The sequence below is a fragment of the Chanos chanos genome, chromosome 8 (genome assembly GCF_902362185.1).
Source record: "Chanos chanos chromosome 8, fChaCha1.1, whole genome shotgun sequence".
NCBI classification, from domain to species: domain Eukaryota; kingdom Metazoa; phylum Chordata; class Actinopteri; order Gonorynchiformes; family Chanidae; genus Chanos; species Chanos chanos.
The window spans coordinates 44,855,153-44,876,350 of NC_044502.1; the positions used below are offsets into that span (position 1 = coordinate 44,855,153).

Consider the following 21,198-nt stretch of genomic DNA (forward strand, 5'->3'; position numbering starts at 1 on the left):
ACGCCTCCAGGGATACGAGACATGGCTGAGACGTTTTAAAGAATTCTCTCAGTAACACGCTGAATGGCGTCTGAAGCTCCAAGCGACAGACCAGATCCAGGAACTGCTGCTCCGCTTGGCGGCTGAGGTATGACATTTTTGCTGCTGAAATGGTGCATGAACGCTTCCAACACCATCTGGGTTCACATTTACACACCGTCATCATCTTGCCACATGCCCAGTGACTAATGCATCAAAACCCCATGTCACTGTTTATCCACGAGTCTAACATGTCCACACACATTAACTTAAGGCCTTTAGTAAAATCAGAACCCTTTTGGTGGTCAGGTGCCAGTAGTCTGTTCTTACATTTACGTTTATTCTGACAGTGTCAGAAGCATCCGCGGCTCAGGACTGTATCGAATGTGTGTGTGTGTTTGTGTGTGTGTGTGCATGTGTGTGTGCGTGCATGTGTGTGTGTGTGTGTGCATGTGTGTGTGCGCACGTGTGTGTGGTTGTGTGTGTGTGTGCGCACGTGTGTGTGTGTGTCCTTTCTCAGTCAGACAGAGACGGGGAGCGCATGGATCGGCCGCTGGCCGGGCTGTTGCTGAAAGCATGCGTGTCGCGGTCGCGGTCCTTGTCCTTGCTCTCGTGTTTGTGTTTGTGCTTGTGTTTGTGTTTGTGTTTTTTCTTCTTCTTCTTGTGCTCGTGATGGTGGTGATGGTGATGATGGTGGTCGCTGCCTCCGCCGTGCTTGGAGGAGGAGCTTGTTTCCTTGGTGAAGGCAGGAAGGGGCGTGGCTGGCATGGACAGCTCCACTGTAGGAGGTTCTTTACCTGAGAGGAGAGGAGAGGGTAAGACTCATCTGCAGTGGTCAGGGGAGAATATAAAGTTTGTCTTGGAGAACGGGTGGTGTTATCAGATTTAGTAACCATTAGACAATTTCACAGTTATGTTGAGAAGGACTAACCTATTCAAATCATGAAAAAATGTTCTTTGTCAACAAATGGATAAGAAGCTCCATTTAAAGTAATAGGCTGTCAAAACCATATTCAAATCACATGTAGTCTAAATGTCTGTGTGGTGTTTATGTACCCACCTATTCTACAGGACCATATTAGGTATTGCTAACAGATGCTATGAGCTACACTGTACTTATTGTTCTAAAGTGTACTTAATGTGAAAATATCCTCAGTGGGACAGACAGCACGGACGTAAGTCAAACGATTTAAAGCTGCTGCACTCAGAGAGGTGTGGCGGTGTGTATATTTGCGGGAGTGTAAGGTACCCGGTGTGGAGGGTCTCTCCAGCATGTTGAGATGGTGGTAAATAAAGGCCTGACTATCATGCACTGTGTCCATGTCAATATCCTCTTCCTCCTGGGTGGGAAACTGACACAGGACAAAACCATTACATATCTCCCTCTCACACACACACACACACACATACACACACACACACACACCATGAACAGCCCTACAGAGAAAGTCACTGCTTTCTCACAGCACAGGCAAATCTTTCTGCCAGCCTGGGTAAGAAAAAACAACAACAACAACAACAAAACTAGAATTCATCATTCCTTGCCACACTGACATAAGCAGTTATGCCAAGAAATAAACAGTTGGACCTAAAGCGAAGGTGTGCTCTGGTGGAACAATAAACATTTGAAAGAGCAGACTTCAGAGAGAAAAAAAGGACATGGTGTTAAATGGTTAGAGATGGAGGAGAGAGTTGATATATGAAACAGACCATGGCGTGGAGACTCAGACAGAACCGGCGCTTTCAGAGACGCCAAAGCTGCTTACCCTGCTCTTGACCGGGCCTTTGGCATTCGGCTCATCCTGTAGAACCTGCCCCGGTTCTGGGGGCGAGCCCAAGGGAGTATCTGCCTTCCTCTTCAGACCCTGGGGTGCCATGGCGACGCCGCTCAGAGGCGTTTCTATGACAACGTGCTCCTCCTCCAGCTAAAAAAAAAAAAGAAGGAGAGAGTGAAATTTTCACGTTGACATTTGTCTGGTAACACGGCGAGGTCACAGTGTGATTCAGAACAAATCAAACTCTTTTTCTTATTAAAAAAAATCTGACAGCAGTCTTCATTCATAGAGACAAAAAAACCCCAAAGCAGTATTTCTCAACCATTGCATTCCTTCGGAGTCAATGAGCTCTAAATGTCTTTGTTTTGGCACTAAAATGGTAACATCTGATTTGACTAATCAGTATCAGATGGGGCTGTGCTGAGTGAATATGTCAGTGCTAAGGGCTGGACTCCACAGGGACAGAGAGCTTCAAAACAGGACCGGACTGATCACAGATCAGTGTCCACAACAGAGCGTGGGTGTTTCCATTACCACTGCGCTACAGGTCAGTGGTTTTAAACCATGTCATCGAGGCTCCTTCTACCCTGCCCTTATCTCTCACAGTCCTGCACTAACACACCTGACTCTGCCGATTTCCCGTTTCCTAACGAGCTGACTGGGTGAGGGAGGTGTGTCTGTGCTCTTGTGCAGGGCAGGGCGGCCTCGGGTTATAATGAACACGACCATACAAACAAGACCTCAACAGACCTGAAGATGAGGGTCAAGGATCATAAGAACTGATAAGAGATGATGGCGTGGATTCAAACAATCCCTTCGGCGTCTCAGAATAACTCATAAACCTTGAGCAAACCCCCACTCGTAGGTTTTGGGGATTTATCTTTATCCTTACGTTGCTGGAGAAGCCGACGGCAGGTGGGGGTTCGGGGCCAGCGGAGCACTGCTCTGGTTTGATGGTGGGGTTGAGCACGGCTTTCTTCTCCTTCAGGTTCAGAACCAGGCCCAGCTCGGGCAAGGGCAGACAGGACGGCCTGGTCAACCCAAACAGGGTGTGATACAGGTTCACTGCATCACACCGCAGACGCCAGTCATGTGAGGTCCCTAGAGTGTACAGAGAAAGAGAGAAAGAAAGAAAGAAAGAAAGAAAGGAAGGAAGAGAGAGAGTAAGAGAGAGACAGAGAGAAAGACAGAGAGAGACATTAATTTAGAGACATCCATACCAGGTTTGGGTTGATTCATGGATAAATTCATCAATTCAAACTCCCGTAAAGAGTGGTAAGTGGTAAGAGAGAGAAAAAGATACACACACAAAAAAATGACAGCAACACGCCATATTTTAAGGCTGTTTGTTAAAAAAAACATAAATCAGTATGCATAAAGTCAATCAGATCTTCATGTTTCTACTTGACTCAACCTCAAGAGAAAACATCAGAACCCGCTCAAAAATCATCATTATACTCTTCAGCCGGATTTCACAGGACTGGGTTTCATTAGCCCTGGCATTGGAAGCAAAGCTTTACTCCCCAAGGTGACCATAAAACCTTCAGAGAGCACAAGTACTTTCTGACATGGTCAAATTTACACCACGGTAAAAAAAAGAGAACGAAAATGTGAAACCAAAAACTACGACAGCCTTCGACATAAACCCTTTTCAAACTACGCCAGACATTGTGAAAGAGTAGATTTGCGAGAGAGAGAGACAGAGAGAGAGAGAGACAGAGAGAGAGAGGCAGAGAGGAAGAGTTTGAAAGAAGTGAGTCCAGTAATGGAAAGCAGACCGTCGTGAAACTTTGCGTTTTAATCACGGAGTATGGGTTTTACGGCTTTTTCCATGTCTTAGGGTGCGCTGAGCCCTGCTGGCAGTGACTGGTCTTTAAACGGGCCGCACACATGAAGAGAAAGTCGAGCCACTCAGGACAAGTGAAAGTGTACGGGACTTAAAAAAATCAGGGCGGCGAACCTCGCCAAAGCGTTTATGTGGAGACCAGCAGTGCTTCACAGTCCTCAAAAGACAAACCTGGACCTGATACCAGGGCTTGCATAAGACGCTGATGTGTTCTCTGGAAATTGACTAAGACACTCTTGCACAACGTCTTCTTTCCCAGTACAGACAGCGGAAACCACCCCCCCCAAATATGGAATCTGTTCACTGTTAGCCCAGTTTCTATCGGACGCGCCCGACTGGCAGGTTCATACAGCACAGGTAATAGGGGGACATTTGACGTTCAGCCGCGGACTACAAAAAGCCTAAGGACTACGTTTCCCAGGTAAGGGTGGGCCCTCCAACATCCTTCCCTACCTGAGTTCATCAGCTTCCAGAGCTGGTCGACCAGAGCCTCGTTACACAGGGAGGACTCGGATGCTTTGGTAAACGGCGGATTCTTCCACAGCATGCTGAGAATCTTGTGTCTACACAAACAAGAGAAGAGAAAGAGTCCAAACAGAAAGGGTTTATTTTTTTTGTGTATGTGTTATTACCGTCTGGTTTGGTAGGCAAAGTAAAAAGCTACAGAGCTCACAGTGATCTTAGTGTCTTGAAAACCTAAGACTTTTATGTACGACAACTTTTAACACTCCACATTAACATGTCTTGGCTGCTGTTAAATAAAGTGACTGAATTAGTGTTGAAGCCTGGAAAATAAATATATTTAAAAAAAAAAAAAAAACGCAGTGGGGAAAAAAAAAAGCCTGCTTGTGACTGTCCCGTATAAAAAGCGACCTCTGACAGACAAGTGTCCTCAGAAAGCCTGTGTGTTAACACACTCACCTGACGTAATGCACGGGGTCGTTCTGCACCATGTTAAGGAGCCACTGCAGTTCTACGGAGCTCCTGTCAACTGCCAATAAACAGCACGTAAAAAACATACACATACACACACACACACACACATCGAAAACCCAAGGCGTTCCCGACAAAGCCCTCTTTTCATCAAGGACCTGAACTACCTGGGACCACAGCGCTTGATTAATGAGGTTTATATTAGCTGAGCGCAGTAAGGCCTGTGTCTACGGCAGGGATGCCCACCCTCCTAAACAGCGGCGCTAAGAGAGGGGGGGGGGGATGACTCATCCCTGTGTGCTGAAAGAGGAGACTGTAGCTGGCACAGGGGGAGGGAGGGGGCATTTGGAATACAGTTAAGCTGCCAAAAACCTTCGACCGACCACCATGGTGTGGGAACCGCTTCACACGGCCGACTGAACAGAGAAAACACAGAGACCTTTCCGTCGGTTTAGGTTCACTGATAAATATTGCCATATTTTTGAAATTGCGACGGGGAAAACTCCATTTTCAGTGGGTTGACATTTCGAATCAATATTTCACAGTGCAATTGACACAAGCAACATTACATAACTAAAATATCATCCTTACACCCATATCATCTACATGAGATGCTGCTACTGATCAGTGTGTATCTGCTGGTGGCGGTCAGGAGGAATAACCTGTAATTTGGAGGTGTTTCTGTTCAAAATGGCCAGCTCTTTTCCTCGCTGTAATTAAAGCTTTCACTGGTAACATTCTGAGATTGGTACCTACTGCACAGTGTTAAATGTGTCTGTGCATTAAGGGGGAGACCACACGTACTGGGTCTTTAAGCCCCGGGTCCAGACTAAAACACCAGCATTTTAAGAGAAGACAAATGTTTATGCAGCCATCATTCGGCAAGCGCTTCGCTGTTTTTCCAAAGTACGGTTTGTATAAAAGAATCGAAGGAAAAGAAAAAAAAACAGGCCACAACTGTTTATCTCTGTTGCCACTGACAAAGGAGTTTGGCTTTAAAACATCTAAGGAGTTTGGCTTTAAAACATCTTTTCCACATACAAAAAAAAAAAACCCTCTTGATGGCCACTATTCAGCGAGCTCTAGGAAGTAATATTAGTGAAATATAGTAGCAAGGTCTTCAATAACTTTTCATGGGGACTTTTCATGATTACAGCTGTGTTTTCTTGGGAGAAGAGTCAAATCAGTTCAGTGGGAAAAGGTATTGAGTGATGATCATGTCGCTTGACATGTCTGATACACCAGAACGCTAGTGGCTACATTCCAAGAAACAAAAGGTTTTAAGTCAAAGTTTGGATTACATGGCATCTGGAATAGAAAACACCTATTCAGAGTGTAGTTTGGTCCCAGGCACGGCTTTAACGGCCCTACGTGTTTCAGATAAATCAAAAGGATGTGAGATGGTTTACAGCACTAATATGGTAAAGATGATACTACAGCTGGCCCGATGCTCTGATTAGACAGTACACTTCTGACATCCAGAAAACGACCTCAGCCAGAACACTGAAGGACGTCTGTACCTCTCGTGTAATCCACCACAGCCTCCAGGGCGGCTACCCTCACGTCCACAAAGTGTCCGTACTCAGCGTAGGACTTGAACAGCCCGGGCTCGCTGGGAATGTGCCCGTTTCTCTGCAGCATCCGGATCGCCCTGAGACAGCTGAGAGAGAGAGAGAGAGAGAGAGAGAGGGAGAGAGAGAGAGAGAGAGAGAGAGAGAGAGAGGGAGAGAGAGAGAGAGAGAGTGAGAGAGGGAGAGAGAGAGAGAGAAGTGAGAGAAGAAGAGGGAGAGAAAAAAATCAGTTAAGAGACAGCTGCACCACGTTCCTGAGTTCAAATTCACAATTCATACAAAGAGTGGGATCATTTGAACTTAAAAAACGAATCAGAACAGGAATTGGAATTCTGAATAGGAAGTCGACCTGAATGCCATGCAGTTATGAATCTGCAAGTGCCAGTGCACGAAATACAGAGTGGAAATATCCCAAACGCATTGGCTATTTTGAACCTTTAAGGTAGAAACTGAAAAAGACGCAATTCAGCTATGAGTAGTCGACGTGTAAGGAGTTTCCATAAAACTGCTTCTATTTCTTGTAATTCAAATATTCCAATTCTGCACACAATTACAGATTCAAATCCAACCCCAACTGAACTGAATCACAACTAAAAATCAGCTCGCAATAAAATGACCCCAACCCTGATCAACACTGTCTGTAACACACAATTCACACAGAACAAAAACAAACAAACAAACAAAAACGACAATAAATCAAGCTCTGACATCAGGAACATGTTCCCATAGCATGTGATTCATCAAAGTCAAAGTGGTAAACTGAAACACTGATGCACATAACTGAGTAAGACCCCAGAGTCACGCGTTTACGAACTCTGCTCACTGAGAAGCGTGTGATGGTACAATGCAAACCCAGACTGTTTGCTGAGCAGACAGACCTCTCATGGCTTTAACTGGAATGCTTCAGAATTGGGGGTAAATGTGGTTGGGAGAGATCCAATCAGCAAACAGAATATTGCAGTCCATTGATTTTTGGATTCAGTTCAGATTGGTTAAGACAACATGCTAACAGTGATGTGCATTGATGCGAGACGTCTAAAAAAAAGTGATGAAGGAGAACGCTTCAGAAAGAGGACATTATTTGGGGCTGAATCTCAGTAATAAGACTGTGTGAGTTTCTTCAACTCTTCTCCAAATACAAGACATTCTGATCTTTCGGTGTAAAATGCGATTATCTGTGCTGCCAAGGACAATAACGTGACCCTGACACTGTATTTGGCTTCTGTTTGCGTTCTTCACTTGGCAGTTCAATGACTCCCTCCTCCGTGTGGTGCTAGTCCAGGACATGTAATGTCAATAGTAGTGTTATATGCTTTGATGTGTCATAGTAGTATTCCTGTCTGACAGTATTAATACTCTGATACGTCATAACGGTATTCCTGTCAGACAGTATTAATACTCTGATATGTCATAGCGGTATTCCTGTCTGACAGTATTAATATTCCGATATGTCATAGCAGTGTTCCTGTCATGTAACATGAATATTCTGATATGTGTCAGGCAGTATTAATACTTTGCTGTGTCAATACTGTATTGACTATGACTATTCTTGTCTGCGACAGAGTTGATTTCTCTAGGGCAGCATATATAGTCTTGTCTCCACCCTGACAGGGTAGCACAGCGACTGTGTTTCTGGAGGGCAGCACAGTGACAGTGTTTGTGTAGGGTAGCACAGAGACTGTGTTTCTGTAGGGTAATACAGTGACTGTGTTTCGGTAGCATGGCACAGTGACAGTGTTTGTGTAGGGTAGCACAGAGACTGTGTTTCTGTAGGGTAGCACAGAGACTGTGTTTCTGTAGGGTAGCACAGTGACAGTGTTTGTGTAGGGTAGCACAGTGACAGTGTTTCTGGAGGGTAGTACAGTGACTGTGTTTCGGTAGCATGGCACAGTGACAGTGTTTGTGTAGGGTAGCACAGTGACTGTGTTTCTGGAGGGTAGCACAGTGACAGTGTTTCTGGAGGGTAGAACAGAGACTGTGTTTGTGTAGGGTAGAACAGTGACTGTGTTTCGGTAGCATGGCACAGTGACAGTGTTTGTGTAGGGTAGCACAGTGACTGTGTTTCTGGAGGGTAGCACAGTGACAGTGTTTGTGTAGGGTAGCACAGAGACTGTGTTTCTGTAGGGTAGTACAGTGACTGTGTTTCGGTAGCATGGCACAGTGACAGTGTTTGTGTAGGGTAGCACAGTGACTGTGTTTATTTAGGGTGGCACAGTGACTGTGTTTATTTAGGGTGGCACAGTGACTGTGTTTCTGTGCAGGGGGGAGGGACGGACCAATCTCGGACAGCGACCGCGTCTCTATAAGACAGAACTGAGACCACAGTGTTTGTGCAGGGAGAGAATGACAGCCCTGGCCTCAGACAGAGACAGTGTTTCTGTGGGACGGCACTGATACCTGACAGTAATGGTGTTTCTATAACTGGGCAGGAGCTTCTCCATGTTCAGGAAACGCGTGACCTCCTCGAGGATGAGCCGCACGTCGCCGTTCAGGTTGTCTACCGTACGGACCTCGTTATTGATGTTGATGGCAGGGGTGAGCGAATTGGTCAACGCGTCAATCAACTCGGCACGATAGTAATTGTCCGAGAACTAGGAGGAACCGAAGCAAAGGGTTAAAGAAATCAGCAGCTGTTATACTGTACACTCCAGTGATCTTTCCTTCAACACAACAGAGAACATTCAGATCGAAGACAGAGGGATGGAGCCTTTAAAGACGTCTGCATTTTTAAGAACATCTTGTCATTCAAGATAAGTTATGTCAGTAAACAGATATCTTCAAGACAGTTACTTTATCCAGAGAATGTGTGTTTTCCCTCTGTTTCTGCAGTGCATGCATTTGAACCGAACTCACGTGTGTCTCATTATGACAGCAGGTCCTCTGGGCCTTACCTTGTTCTTCCTGTTATCATTGTATTTGATGAGGTCCAGTATGAAGTTCAGGACCTCTTTGGGACACAGGCTCTGAACGTCTCTGAGCAAAGCCATGGCGACAGGCATGGTCTACGGAGACAAGGTGAACAGGCTTAATTTCAGTCACTGGAACACCTCAGTGCCAACACACTAGACATTCTCACATGTGAACCATCACTCATGCCTATGCAGCAACATTCTTATAGCATTTCGTTCGTTTGAACAATCCCTGTAGGTTTCTCTTTGTTTCTGAAATCCCACTTTGGCATTACTTGTGCCATGGTTCTATGATACATAACGTGGGCATTAACGCCATAACTCAGTCAGAGGGTGCTGAATGGGAGGAAAGAGCGAGGAACCTTTTGTAAGAAGTAGCTCTGAAAGTTGATGAAGTTGTTGGTCTTGACGATGTTGGGGCAGCTCTTACAGCAGAACATTCTGGTGAAGAGAGATTTCATGGCAGGAGGTCCTGTCCAAGTGCTGACCATGGCATTGGCAATCTAAAACACACGCATACACACACACACACACACACACAGACACACACACACACAAACACAAGGTTTTATTTATTTTTCAAGTTCACAAACTTTGCTTTCTGGAAAATTACCCCACTTCCGTTGCAGTCATGTCAAGACAGCTTTGATTTACTATATTCTTGAAAATCGTAAACATCTGTAGGTGAAACCAAATGGATTTTTTTTCCAGTGTATTTTGAAACGTTATTTGGTGGCTGTTCAGGACAAAATCAACTCCCTTTACTTTATTCCGGGGAGAAAAAATACACTTTGAGATAGATCCAAAATAACATCCTAACTGTACTAAATGAACAACAAGTTAATTCAAAGTGAAAACACGAGGACAATCCCAAAACTCGGAGAAACTGAAGTCTGTCGGCGGGACGGTGAATGACACAGACAGAGAATCCCGAGGGTTTTTTTTTTAAAATAAAGGTCCGCTACCTTGGCCAGGCAGAAACAGGCCTGCATGCGGACTTTGTAGAAGCACTGCTCCTGCTCCAGGATGTCGGTGAGGGCGAGGCGAGAGGCCGGGGTGGGGAACTTCTCCAGGGCGCCGATCGCCTCCTCCTGGGCCACCACGTCCCGCTCGTACCGCAGCTGGTACTGCCACATGAAGTCCGGCTGCTCGAACTCCACCTTCCGCAGGATGGACATGTCCGGGTCGATCCGGATCCACAGCAGAGGAGAGTCGGCGCTGTGGAACGACGACAGGGAAGATTAAACGACGTGGGAACAGTGTTTTTCCACTGGGACTATCTGACTCACACCAGGATGCTGGGCCTACACTTCACCGAGGGCATTTACAGTCACTGTTCAAGGGCAAGGTGCTATTTGACTGTGGGGGTGCAATGTAAATATTGAATGTAGCCGAATGTCACAACAGTGTCCTTAAACATGACAGTCTGTAAGATTTCTCACTGACCACGACAGAGTACAGCAGGGATCTAGCCCCCTCCCTCAGGCTGCTACAGTGTCTGACGCACAGAAGAGAGAGACAGAGAGAAGAGAGAGAAGAGAGAGAGACAGAGAGAGAGAAAGATAGTGAGAGAAGATAGTGAGAGGAGGGGGAGAGAGAGACAGAGGGGGGGGGGCATGTTTGGAGGTGGCCACCGTGTCTGACTCCTCGCCCCTGCTTGGTGGTGGCTGCTGGTGGCCCTAGCCTTACTGTCTCTCTGATAAACCTGCTGTTGTCTGAGGTGCAGAGCTCTCTGGGGGAAACAACACTGGCACGTAAGGCCCTCTGCCTTTGACCCAGTCACCCAACACAACACGTTTTACCTCCGTATACTGTCAGACCAAACACACACATGAGTTTCACTGTTCAAACAGATGGGTTGGTGAGTGGGCAGGTTGATGAGTGTGTGTGTGTGTGTGTGTGTGTGTGTGTGTGTAACTGAGTCTTACTCCATGGCTGACAGATCCATGTCCACTTCTTCCCCGTTCATGAGAGGGATTTTCTTCTTCTTGTTTCTAAGGGATAAAAAGATGCCAATTCAGACACCCCACGAGACTAGCGAACACTTCAACATAAACTCAGAGCGTAATTATAACATTAAGAAATTAAAACATAATTAAACTAATATCTACGAGCACACAGTTCCTAACAGTGTAGTCATGGTGTGAAACAAAATACCCCAGAGCTGTGGACATGAATATGAATATGGATATGAAGCTCCGTCTGTGATCTGGCTGTGCGTGAGCCATGCGGAGTAAAAGGCCGATTACCTTCTGCTCTTTGAGTGACATGGGATGTCATGTTTCAGGCTGTTCTCTTCAATCTGTAGGGTGTGATTAAAAGAGCCATCCAGCTCCTGAACCGTCACCTTTATCGGACCCTGAGAGAGAGTAAAAAAAAGGAAAAAAATTCTCTAAATGTCTCAGACTTGTTTTTTTTCTTCTCTTGCTTTGTGAGTTGGCTATAGTAAGCACCCTATCAAAAACAAATGCTGTTCCGTAGAACGATATTTCATCCTCTCTCCGACTAGACAGCCCAGATCTGACACATCTGATTTAAAAAATGACGCTTGTTGGAAAACTCCAGAAATTCTCCTCGTCGCCCGTTCCTCCACTCACCACGTATTTCTGCGTTCCGGACGAGGTGTAATCCTGCCGAATCTCCAGTTCCAGAACATTCCTCTTCCTGTTGAAGGCGAAACTGCCAAAAAACTTCACCACCCCGCTCTGGTCGCTGAGTTTGTTTTCGGTTAAACCAAAATGACAGACACGAACGTGACGCTGCGACGTGACAACGGTCAAAGCCTCTCCTACGAAAACCGATTCTTAAAACCACCTCTCACAAGTTTACTCTTCCTCCAAACTGGTCTTTATGACCCGACGGATCATACGAATCGCTGCTGTCAGAATCAGTTATGAAACAATTTGAACAGGAACAAACAAACGAAACAGAAAGAAACAGATTCACATCCGCAGCCACAGCCCCAAGAGAAAGGTGAGAATTTCCGAAAACTCAGGTAAGGTAAACAACTTGAATATCTTCCATGAGCCGGTCGCTCAAACCGGAGGCACAAAGGATACACCCACTGTTTGATGAGGGGGCCGATGTCTTTGCCCGACACGTTGGAGATGGACTTAAGGAAGCCAGATGTGGACAGCAGCATCTGACTCCACATGTGTGACTGGTATTTCTGGGATGAGGCTGTGCTGGCCAAACTCAGCAGCTTGTTAAACACCTGACAAACAGGACACAACCCTTTTCAAGACTTTAAACACCTGACAAACAGGACACAACCCTTTTCAAGACTTTCAGCACAAATACGGCTTTGCACTGCTCCTGAGGTACATGCAGTACATTTAAACCCCCCCCCCCCCACCCTTCCAAAAACAAACAAACAAACAAAAAAAAAACCAGACCAACAGCAACCGATTTTCTTGTTCTTTTCTTAGCCTAGTCTTAGAAAATCAACTTAAAATTATATTTAAATTTGAAATTGAAATTATATTTTGTATTAAATTTGACAACGTATAGTTAAAAATACATATTTGTCAGCAATGCATACAAAATTAAAAGAATCAAGTCAAAGTTTAAAAGTTTCCATGGCGACTGAGGCAGGACCGTGAGTATATTTACCTGTAGCATAAACTCCATACTGATCCTGTTCTCAATCAGTCTCATCACCAGATGGGCCTTACACTGAAACATCTTATAGTACTCCCAGGACAACGTGTGAGGGTGTTTAATGGAGAAATGCAGGTGAGGAGTTGGACTAAAGGGACAAAAAAAAAAAACAGAAAGAGAGAAAGAAAGAGAGAAAGAAAGAGAGAAAGAAAGAAAGAAAGAAAGAAAGAGAGAGAGAAAGAAAGAGACAAAGAGAGAAAGAAAGAAAGAAAGAAAGAAAGAAAGAAAGAAAAAGAGAGAAAGAGAGAAAGAGAGAAAGAAAGAGGGGGAGAGAGAGAGAGCGTTTTATTTTTCATGTTTCACTCCCTTGGGTCTGTAGGAGGAAACACTGTCCAGGCTGCTGACAGCCTGTGTGTGAGAGAGAGTAATCTGTGAACAGCTCTCAGCACCAATAATCAGCCTGTATCAGATTTGCTCCACACAACACAGGCGCCTCCAGCAGTTTCTGCCTGATCCGTCTGTTTGACCAAATCAGCAGGAGTTTGGAGGTTTTGCATTTCTCCTGTGCAGTTTTTGTGATAAACTAGAAACACATGCATTGTATAAAAACACTAAACTGTGAAAGCCCAAAAGAAACTAAAAACTAAAAAAACTAAAAGAACTAAAAGAAAGCCCAAAAGAATCTCTCACTTGTCCTTCTCCTTGACCCCGCTGAAGGTCGGATGCAGCAGAACTCCCCCTGTCTTCAGCTCATAGTCCACGATCTTGTCCAGTTCCTGGTGGCCAATCAGATCGCAGTGAGTGCAAACATGGTCCAATCAAAAACAAGGTTAAGAGTGTGATAGGTCGTTGTTCGTTCTTCCCACCTCTTTGATCCAGTGGCGATACTCGTTCACGCCGAACGTCTTTTTCAGGTATAAACCGTATATGTATCCGGAGATCCCCTTTAGAACCCACTCATCGGACCTACAGAACAAAGGCAAACCATCCTTAGACCAGCTGCCCCAAATACACAGCTGCAGAGTGTGTTTAAATAGGTGAAAATGCCATAAATATGTTAATGCATGAAATACATTTGGCCGTGCATTTTAAAGTCATCTGAATACATTTGTGAAGTACAAGCAGGGAGCATACGTTGGAGGGCTGTCCACAGGCAAAACGACGTCTCTGCTCCTAAACCCAGGTTTTCAAGAACGTTTAAGAACTGTAGAGCATCAGGTTTAAATATAAATGTCTAGAGCAGGACCGCCCCAAACCAACCTGGGAAACCCTGGGAGTCCTGCTATGTCTTCTTCTGCATCATATCTACAGGCCAGTTTCACCCTGGGAAACAGGTGCATGCCTTTTGGGCTGCTGTGAAAACCAGCAGGGAGGCCGGACCTCCAGGACCAGGCCTGAGGAACTTTCAAGTACTACCTCTCATTCAAGCCTCTGCTACATCAATCTACAAAGAGCCCTATTTATGTAGAACATTAAGACCATAAAAATATATATATATTTTATAATCTATTAGTTCATTACTCTCTGGGTAGCTGTGTTCTGAGGGACACGTATGATGTCATGTTCTGGGCAGGAGAAAACCGGATAGATGGTAAAACAGGAGCCATGGGACGTTTTGGTTTTTTTTTTTTGAACTGGCTGAAATGGAAGCTCATTTTCGAAAAGCTGCCTTCAATTACAGGCATGAGGAGAATTAAACCGCAAGATTAATCGCAAGCAGGCAACCGGTCTCCGGATCAAAGCGAGATTCGATTTTCCAGAACTGTGGAGCACGGTTACACAATCCCCAACTAAATAAACACGAGCATCAAACCTCAGCCTCTCCCACATCTGACTCTATTTTACACTCCACACATACGGGGGGGGGCTATTGTTTGCGTCGATCAAAGCTTTGGACACCTCTTCTGAAACTTTAGGATTCATCTCTCTCTCCACACACACACACACACACTTTGCTCTGGATGCCAGATACTGATACAGGTCCATCTCACTGGCAGACAAATTCAAAGTTTTTGGCTGCAACTTCTAGACACTACAAGGACTCATCATCTTAAATTTCAGACGTCTCTATGTCTTCAGCCAAGGTTGTAAAATCATGATAGAAACCACATGGCTATTACACACTTCAATTCTCTAAACCGTGTTAATTTCATGTGGAAAAAAAACCCCCCAAAAAACCCAAAACGAGCGATTAATCATGCAGCTCGCTCACTGTTACGCAAGCAGGACGAGAAAACCTCAAGAGTCGGTCCGTTTTAAACTGGGAAAGATTAAAGAGCGGGGAACCGTTTTAAACTGGGAAAGATTAAAGGGCGAGCGAGAGGGCGGGCCGGGCCCTTGAGGCCGAGTCTGTAGGAGGTCTGGGCTCCGGTACGGGCGGCGCCAGCCTGGGCACGGGTTTGGACGACTTACCAGGACATACGGGAGATGAAACAGCCAAAGAACTGCTGTGCCAAAGCCTGGGCCAGGCAACGGCGGGTCAGCGGAGTCTGGTCTATAATCATGCCACTGTGGAGCAGGTTTGTACTGGGAAAGAGGACAGGAAGGGGAAACACACACACACACGGACAAACACACATCACACAAATGCGCGCGCGCACACACACACACACACACAGACAAACACAAATATTTAAAACACAGTCTAAGATAAATCTAAGGCAAATGAATCGTGGAAGTTTGATGATGATGATGATGGTCCATAAATTAGACATTTTATGAACGCTTTTCTGAGAGAGTGTTGAAATGAAAGAGGAATTCCGGAAACAGTGACAATACGACCATTGACTAACATCAGCGCAGGGTGCAAACAGACGCTGGGGAGATTTTGACCGGTGGTCTGGGACTGAGCGGCTTTTCTGGGTTTGTTGGACAAGTGTTTGTGACCTTACTGACTGATCACAGAACAGGTTAGGGCTTTCAGTCTGTGTTTCCCAAGTGTTTGTGACCTTACTGACTGATCACAGAACAGGTTAGGTTAGGGCTTTCAGTCTGTGTTTCCCAAGTGTTTGTGACCTTACTGACTGATCACAGAACAGGTTAGGTTAGGGCTTTCAGTCTGTGTTTCCCAAGTGTTTGTGACCTTACTGACTGATCACAGAACAGGTTAGGTTAGGGCTTTCAGTCTGTGTTTCCCAAGTATTTGTGACCTTACTGACTGATCACAGAACAGGTTAGGTTAGGGCTTTCAGTCTGTGTTTCCCAAGTGTTTGTGACCTTACTGACTGATCACAGAACAGGTTAGGTTAGGGCTTTCAGTCTGTGTTTCCCAAGTGTTTGTGACCTTACTGACTGATCACAGAACAGGTTAGGTTAGGGCTTTCAGTCTGTGTTTCCCAAGTGTTTGTGACCTTACTGACTGATCACAGAACAGGTTAGGTTAGGGCTTTCAGTCTGTGTTTCCCAAGTGTTTGTGACCTTACTGACTGATCACAGAACAGGTTAGGTTAGGGCTTTCAGTCTGTGTGTCCCTATTGTCCACTATAATGATCGTAGCTCAGAGTGACTCATCCCACTGGCTGTGACCTGTGAGTGCAAGGATGTTAACGTGACTGTCCTCAGACCAAGATACAGTCGGAACGTAACTGAATCCTGGTCTAAAATCTTCCAAATCAGCTTTTATGTCCAGTGAAATGAATGCCACTGAATGTGTGTTATGAACAGATTCTATGATACCAAATGTGCCCCTGCTTTTGCAGAAACCTTTCCACATGTTGGGGGCTTTTTACAGACGGATGTATTCTAACTCTTGATTGAGCGATTGTCATCGAGCGCGTGTAAATTAGAAAGAATTCAACAAAAGAGCAAACTAGTATCATCTGAAGACACAATCACATTTACACAACGTGTATTGAGCCTTTTAAGAAACACACTATGACTAAACTGTTCATAAAACCCCATAACCAAAAAAACAGCATGTGGGGAATCTCATTGGGCGTACCCACACACAGACGGGACAGCCATCAGTACCTGAAAATACTCATAGATGCGTATGAGGACACCTGGACGTAGGCCTCGTCTACGAAGACGGTTTTGAAGCAGGAGTAAGGGTAGCGACAGGTGAGGATCTCCTCGTAGAACTCAAAGATCTCATGCAGGTAGGACATGGAGTGTTTCAGCAAAGGCAGCAGCTGAGGGAGGCAGAAATGAGTGACCTGGGAAAAAGAGAGAGAGAGAGAGAGAGAGAGAGGGAGAGAGAGAGAGAGAGAGAGAGAGAGAGAGATGCAACGGTCAGGTGAATTCTGAGGGAATTAAGCAGGCCATGTAAAATACACTGGAAGAGAGACCATTGCGAGATGTAACTGCCTGTTAGATCAAAGTGTGCACTGAAAAAAAAGCAAAAAACCCCCAAAAAACAGAAAACTCTTCTTAACCCAAGAGAGCAAATACAGCCTCTTTATTCTTTTTACGTTACTTTGTGATAAAGTTCTCCCCCTTGTGGCAGACACTGGAAGGAGAATGTGGATCCAGTAGAACTACGCTTGTAAGAAAAAAGCAAACTGTATCTTTGTACTACAATAAAATGTATTTGCATTGAGTTAAACAGCTTGGCAAACTAACTAAAACTAGAGAAGCACGCAAAACAAACAAGTCAATTCAATAAAAAAAAAAAACCAACACAAACTGTGAAAGAACTTGTTTCACACTATATAAAACAAGTCATTATCTCTCTCTCTTTCTCTGAAAAACACACACACACACACAGACACACACCTCATGCATGTAAGGGTCAACCAGTATCTCGAAGGGCCCCACAGCCATTGAGATGTTGGGTGCGGCGGTGGGGATGGGCAGCATGTAGTGAAAGGTTTTTTTCCTCATGTCGTGGGTGTAAACCGTTTCCACCAGATCTCCACACGACACCGCCACCATGGACGCATCCACCGTGAACTCCAACTTCCACGTGCACAGCTCCGAGTAAGAGTCCACGCAGGGAAACCAGAACCTGGAGAGTAAACAAACAAACAGACAAACAAACAAAAACGCGTTAAAGACGACCCCAAGGGCACCTCCCCTCAGACGCACATCGGCCAGTCTTACCTAACCAGCCTGGGGATTAACTGTTTATGTGTGTGTTTTGGCCGGTCTGTGTTTGTTTATGTGTGTATGTCAATAAACATCACATGCTTTTAAAAACGTTCACCAAAACCCAACAAGCACATACCTGTCAAGCTGTCACTGGGTGTGATTAAAAAAAAAAAAAATCGCTGGCTTGCTTGTTTGTGGTTCATATGACTACCATATGCCTCTTTTTCATTCAAATACAAACAAAGCTTTAAAGTCGTTCTCAAAATTCAATACGAGTTTCTTAGAAATATTCCCCATCTTGATTTACAGACAACCTAACATCTAATTACAGATATTTATACATATATGACAGCTCTGTTACTAACTATTAACTAAGACAGAGTCTAAAGAACACAACAGTGGGCAGAGCCAATTCCACGGGACCCGACAGTGAGAAAGCACATGTCCACCCAAGTCTTTCTGTTTTAAAATATGGACTGGTTTGAGACGTCTGCAGTTGTTCTGAAGGAGGAGCAGGTGCACTGACCGCGTGGAGTTCTGGTAGCCGAAGGAGAAGGCGTGAGCTCCTCTCTCCGCCATGCTGCCCTCCACGTCCGGCACCACAAAGTGCAGACCTCCCTTGGGCTGGTCCAGGGAGAACTCGATGTACACCTTCAACACCTTCATCTCTGAGGACGACACGAGAGCAAAGCCAGTGAGTGAGAGAAAACTGCAGCAGAGCCGGTCAGCGAGAGAAAACCGCGGCAGAGTTTCCCATTCACACCCACTCGGACTCAGAACCAACACAGCCCGTGCTGTTGGTCCAACATCAGCGGAAAAACAAACTAATAAAAAAAACCCCAAAAAACTCAACATTGGGTAAAATGACACTGAAGACTGCTGCAAAGCCTCTCATTCTAAATCCTGAGATTCCAGTTCTGTTCTAACCCAGAATTAAAAAAAAAAAAAGTATCTAACAGGACCTTTACAAGCTCATTCAGGGGTTTGAAGAGATTTCCTAAAGCAAAGATACGCTGCCCAGCAGGTCGCCCCGGACTGAGACTCAGAGACAACGAACAGGAGTCTGAGTCAATGTGGGAAAAACAGCAACAAAATCATGCGTCATCATTCATTACTAGAGCTTCACCAGGACCTATGGATCAGTACTGTCACTGTGTGAGTGGTGGATCTGTAATGCCTGTGTGCTGTAGTTTGGTAAAGTGTGTGTTGGATCAGTAATCTGTGTGCATGTCGTGGATGGGTAATGTATGTGCATGTGGTGTTAATGTATGTTAATGTATCGGTTATGTGTATGTATATTGTGGATCAGTAATTTGTGTGTGTGTGTGTGTGTGGGTGTTGGATCAGTAATGTGTGTGTGTGTGTCTGTGGTGGATCTGTAATAGCTATGTGCTGTGGTTCGGTAATGTGTGTGTATGTTGTGGATCAGTAATGTGTGTGTGTGTGTGTGTGTGTGTGTGTGTGTGTGCGAGTATGTGTGTGTGTGTGTGTGTGTGTTGGATCAGTAATGTGTGTGTGTGTCTGTGGTGGATCTGTAATACCTATGTGCTGTGGTTTGGTAATGTGTGTGTATGTTGTGGATCAGTAATGTGTGTGTGTGTGTGTGTGTGTGTGTGTGTGTGTGCTGGATCTGTGAGAGGTTACATTACCATCTCCTTGTTTCCACAGCTCAGAAGGCACTTTAATACACAGCTCTCCATTGCCTGCATCTGGGTCCACAGCACTGACAGCTGCCGTGTAGGCACTGGAGAAATAGTTTAGGTTCCTCCTGCACATCACACACACACACACACACACAAAGAGAACGTTACCCAGATTTCCACAGAAAGGCCAAGTATGAAGAGAAATACACTCCGTGCAAAATCCAAACCCGAGGGCTCGGTACTGACTGTTTGGACTCGTGGTGGCAGACCTCCAGCGTCGGGTCGTTGTAAATAAACGGAGCCTCCAGGTCATTCACTCGGACCCGGTAGATTCGGCACTGCTTACTGTTCAGTTTGATTCGGTTCAGGTTCACAACCGTGGGGAAGATGGTCAACTCAACATATCCCTGAGACAAGGCAAATAACACACACTCAGGAGATGGACTGGGGGGGGGGGGGTGGGCAACACTCATTTTAATAGTAAGACAACACTACAACACTGTTAGTCACACTGAACTGTTCCATGATACAAGGAAAAAAAAAATTCAGTGATTGACAAATCACGTGATTACCAGTTCTACTCTTTCGCACGAGAGATCACATAATTAGATAATTTACATAGTTCTGTTTGTTCTTTTTTTAATCAAATGAACGACCAGTAACACCCGAATGTAATAACCAATATCAGACTATCTCTAGTTCAAAATACAGCGGCATTCTTTTTTTTCTTTTTTTTACTATTTCTGTTTCATACCCTCGTGACAACTTTCGGTTTGTTGTGATGGTTTCACTGTAGTAATATGACAACAGTAAGGCAAAGTCTGATGTTAAAGTACTGGAAAATTGAAGCAATCCATAATATCCGTAATATTACAGATCCAGATTATTTCGAGGTAACACTAGGTCGAGAGCAGTATGACAGATCATGATTATTTAGGTTGTACCTTAATACATTGAGTAGCAGAGGTACACTAGATAAGAGAGCTGCTGACTTACTATCACAGATTTCCTCTGGAAATTGATGTTGTTGATGCACACCACCTGATGGGTCGTACATGAGGAAACATACGATTACTGAGTATCCACTAACCTACATTCAAAACACGCGAACTTCTTGCGAGAGTAACCAAGCTGAACCAAAAGCGAAATCTATTTTATGCACAGTTCACAATGAAAGTTATAGATATGAACGGCACAAATTATATCACAAATTGCATACGACTCGGGAGCAGGAATCAAAATTGGATACTTATAATTTGTATGGTCGTGGACTCTCAAACCCTTTATCCTTCTTTCGGTTCATCCTGATCTGGATTCTGGCTCTTGTTTAGCGTGCGAAATGGTTCTGCATACTTTAAGTGAAAAATGTAGCACTTTTCATCGCCCTCTGAACCGAATTAAAGTGTGAATTATTCCTGCAAACAACTACTTAAAAAAAAAAACTTTGGAAGTTAGGAAGAGCGTGAGCTGCTGCGGCAACTAACGTTAACGTAAATTGCCGATCAGCGAGCTACACTTTCCGTTAGAAAACGACATAATCCAGAAAAGGAAATTAACCAATCATGCAACGACACAGAACGCAATTTTATCTGGGGCTAAAACAAGTATAAAACTGGTTCTGTTTCGCGTGCTGGATACATCCTTCCGTAACGACATCTCACTGAACACTGGTCTCCTCCAAACCGGGCTCCGACATTTTGTTTGTAACCTTTGACCTCCCGCGCAAAAACAGGAAACTGTTTTCTTCTTCTACATATAGGTTTGCGTTCCACAAGTCCTCATGCTACTATCGCCCCCTAACGACCAAGAGTTAAAGTTTCCATGGAATTTAGAAATTACGTGCCTTCTCGCTGTCGCCGAATAAAATAACCAACG

General features: G+C 44.9%; 1 protein-coding gene across 2 annotated transcripts; it reads right to left on the reverse strand.

Annotated features, from left to right (window-relative positions):
• Positions 1-523: 523 nt before the first annotated feature.
• On the reverse strand, positions 524-20,626 carry taf2 (TAF2 RNA polymerase II, TATA box binding protein (TBP)-associated factor). Of its 2 annotated transcripts, XM_030781670.1 has the most exons (26): positions 20,577-20,626; positions 20,320-20,374; positions 19,570-19,730; positions 19,330-19,448; positions 18,207-18,348; positions 17,366-17,597; positions 16,622-16,806; positions 15,065-15,178; positions 13,519-13,618; positions 13,343-13,428; positions 12,665-12,800; positions 12,112-12,266; positions 11,650-11,764; positions 11,302-11,411; positions 10,981-11,046; positions 10,018-10,270; positions 9,415-9,555; positions 9,035-9,145; positions 8,541-8,734; positions 6,093-6,232; positions 4,561-4,630; positions 4,093-4,202; positions 2,686-2,894; positions 1,785-1,943; positions 1,268-1,358; positions 524-815 (listed from the first exon to the last, which is right to left on the reverse strand). In XM_030781670.1, the coding sequence occupies exons 1-26, from the start codon at positions 20,624-20,626 to the stop codon at positions 535-537; spliced, it is 3,585 nt and encodes a 1,194-aa protein (XP_030637530.1). In that variant the 3' UTR covers positions 524-534. The 2 variants fall into 2 exon arrangements, with proteins under 2 accessions (XP_030637530.1, XP_030637531.1); XM_030781671.1 differs by lacking the exon at positions 1,785-1,943 and having other exon boundaries at positions 524-839; positions 1,205-1,370.
• Positions 20,627-21,198: the final 572 nt, after the last annotated feature.

Bases quoted from the DNA above. Each gene is read 5' to 3' on its own strand.
- taf2 (XM_030781670.1), bottom strand. From the start codon at position 20,626: ATGAACCGAAAGAAGGATAAAGGGTTTGAGAGTCCACGACCATACAAA. The intron at 19,449-19,569 runs GTCAGTACCGAG...TGTGATGTGCAG, and splicing joins TGCCACCACGAGTCCAAACA to GAGGAACCTAAACTATTTCT. The intron at 13,619-15,064 runs GTAAGTCGTCCA...TTTGTTCTGTAG, and splicing joins TTCATCTCCCGTATGTCCTG to GTCCGATGAGTGGGTTCTAA.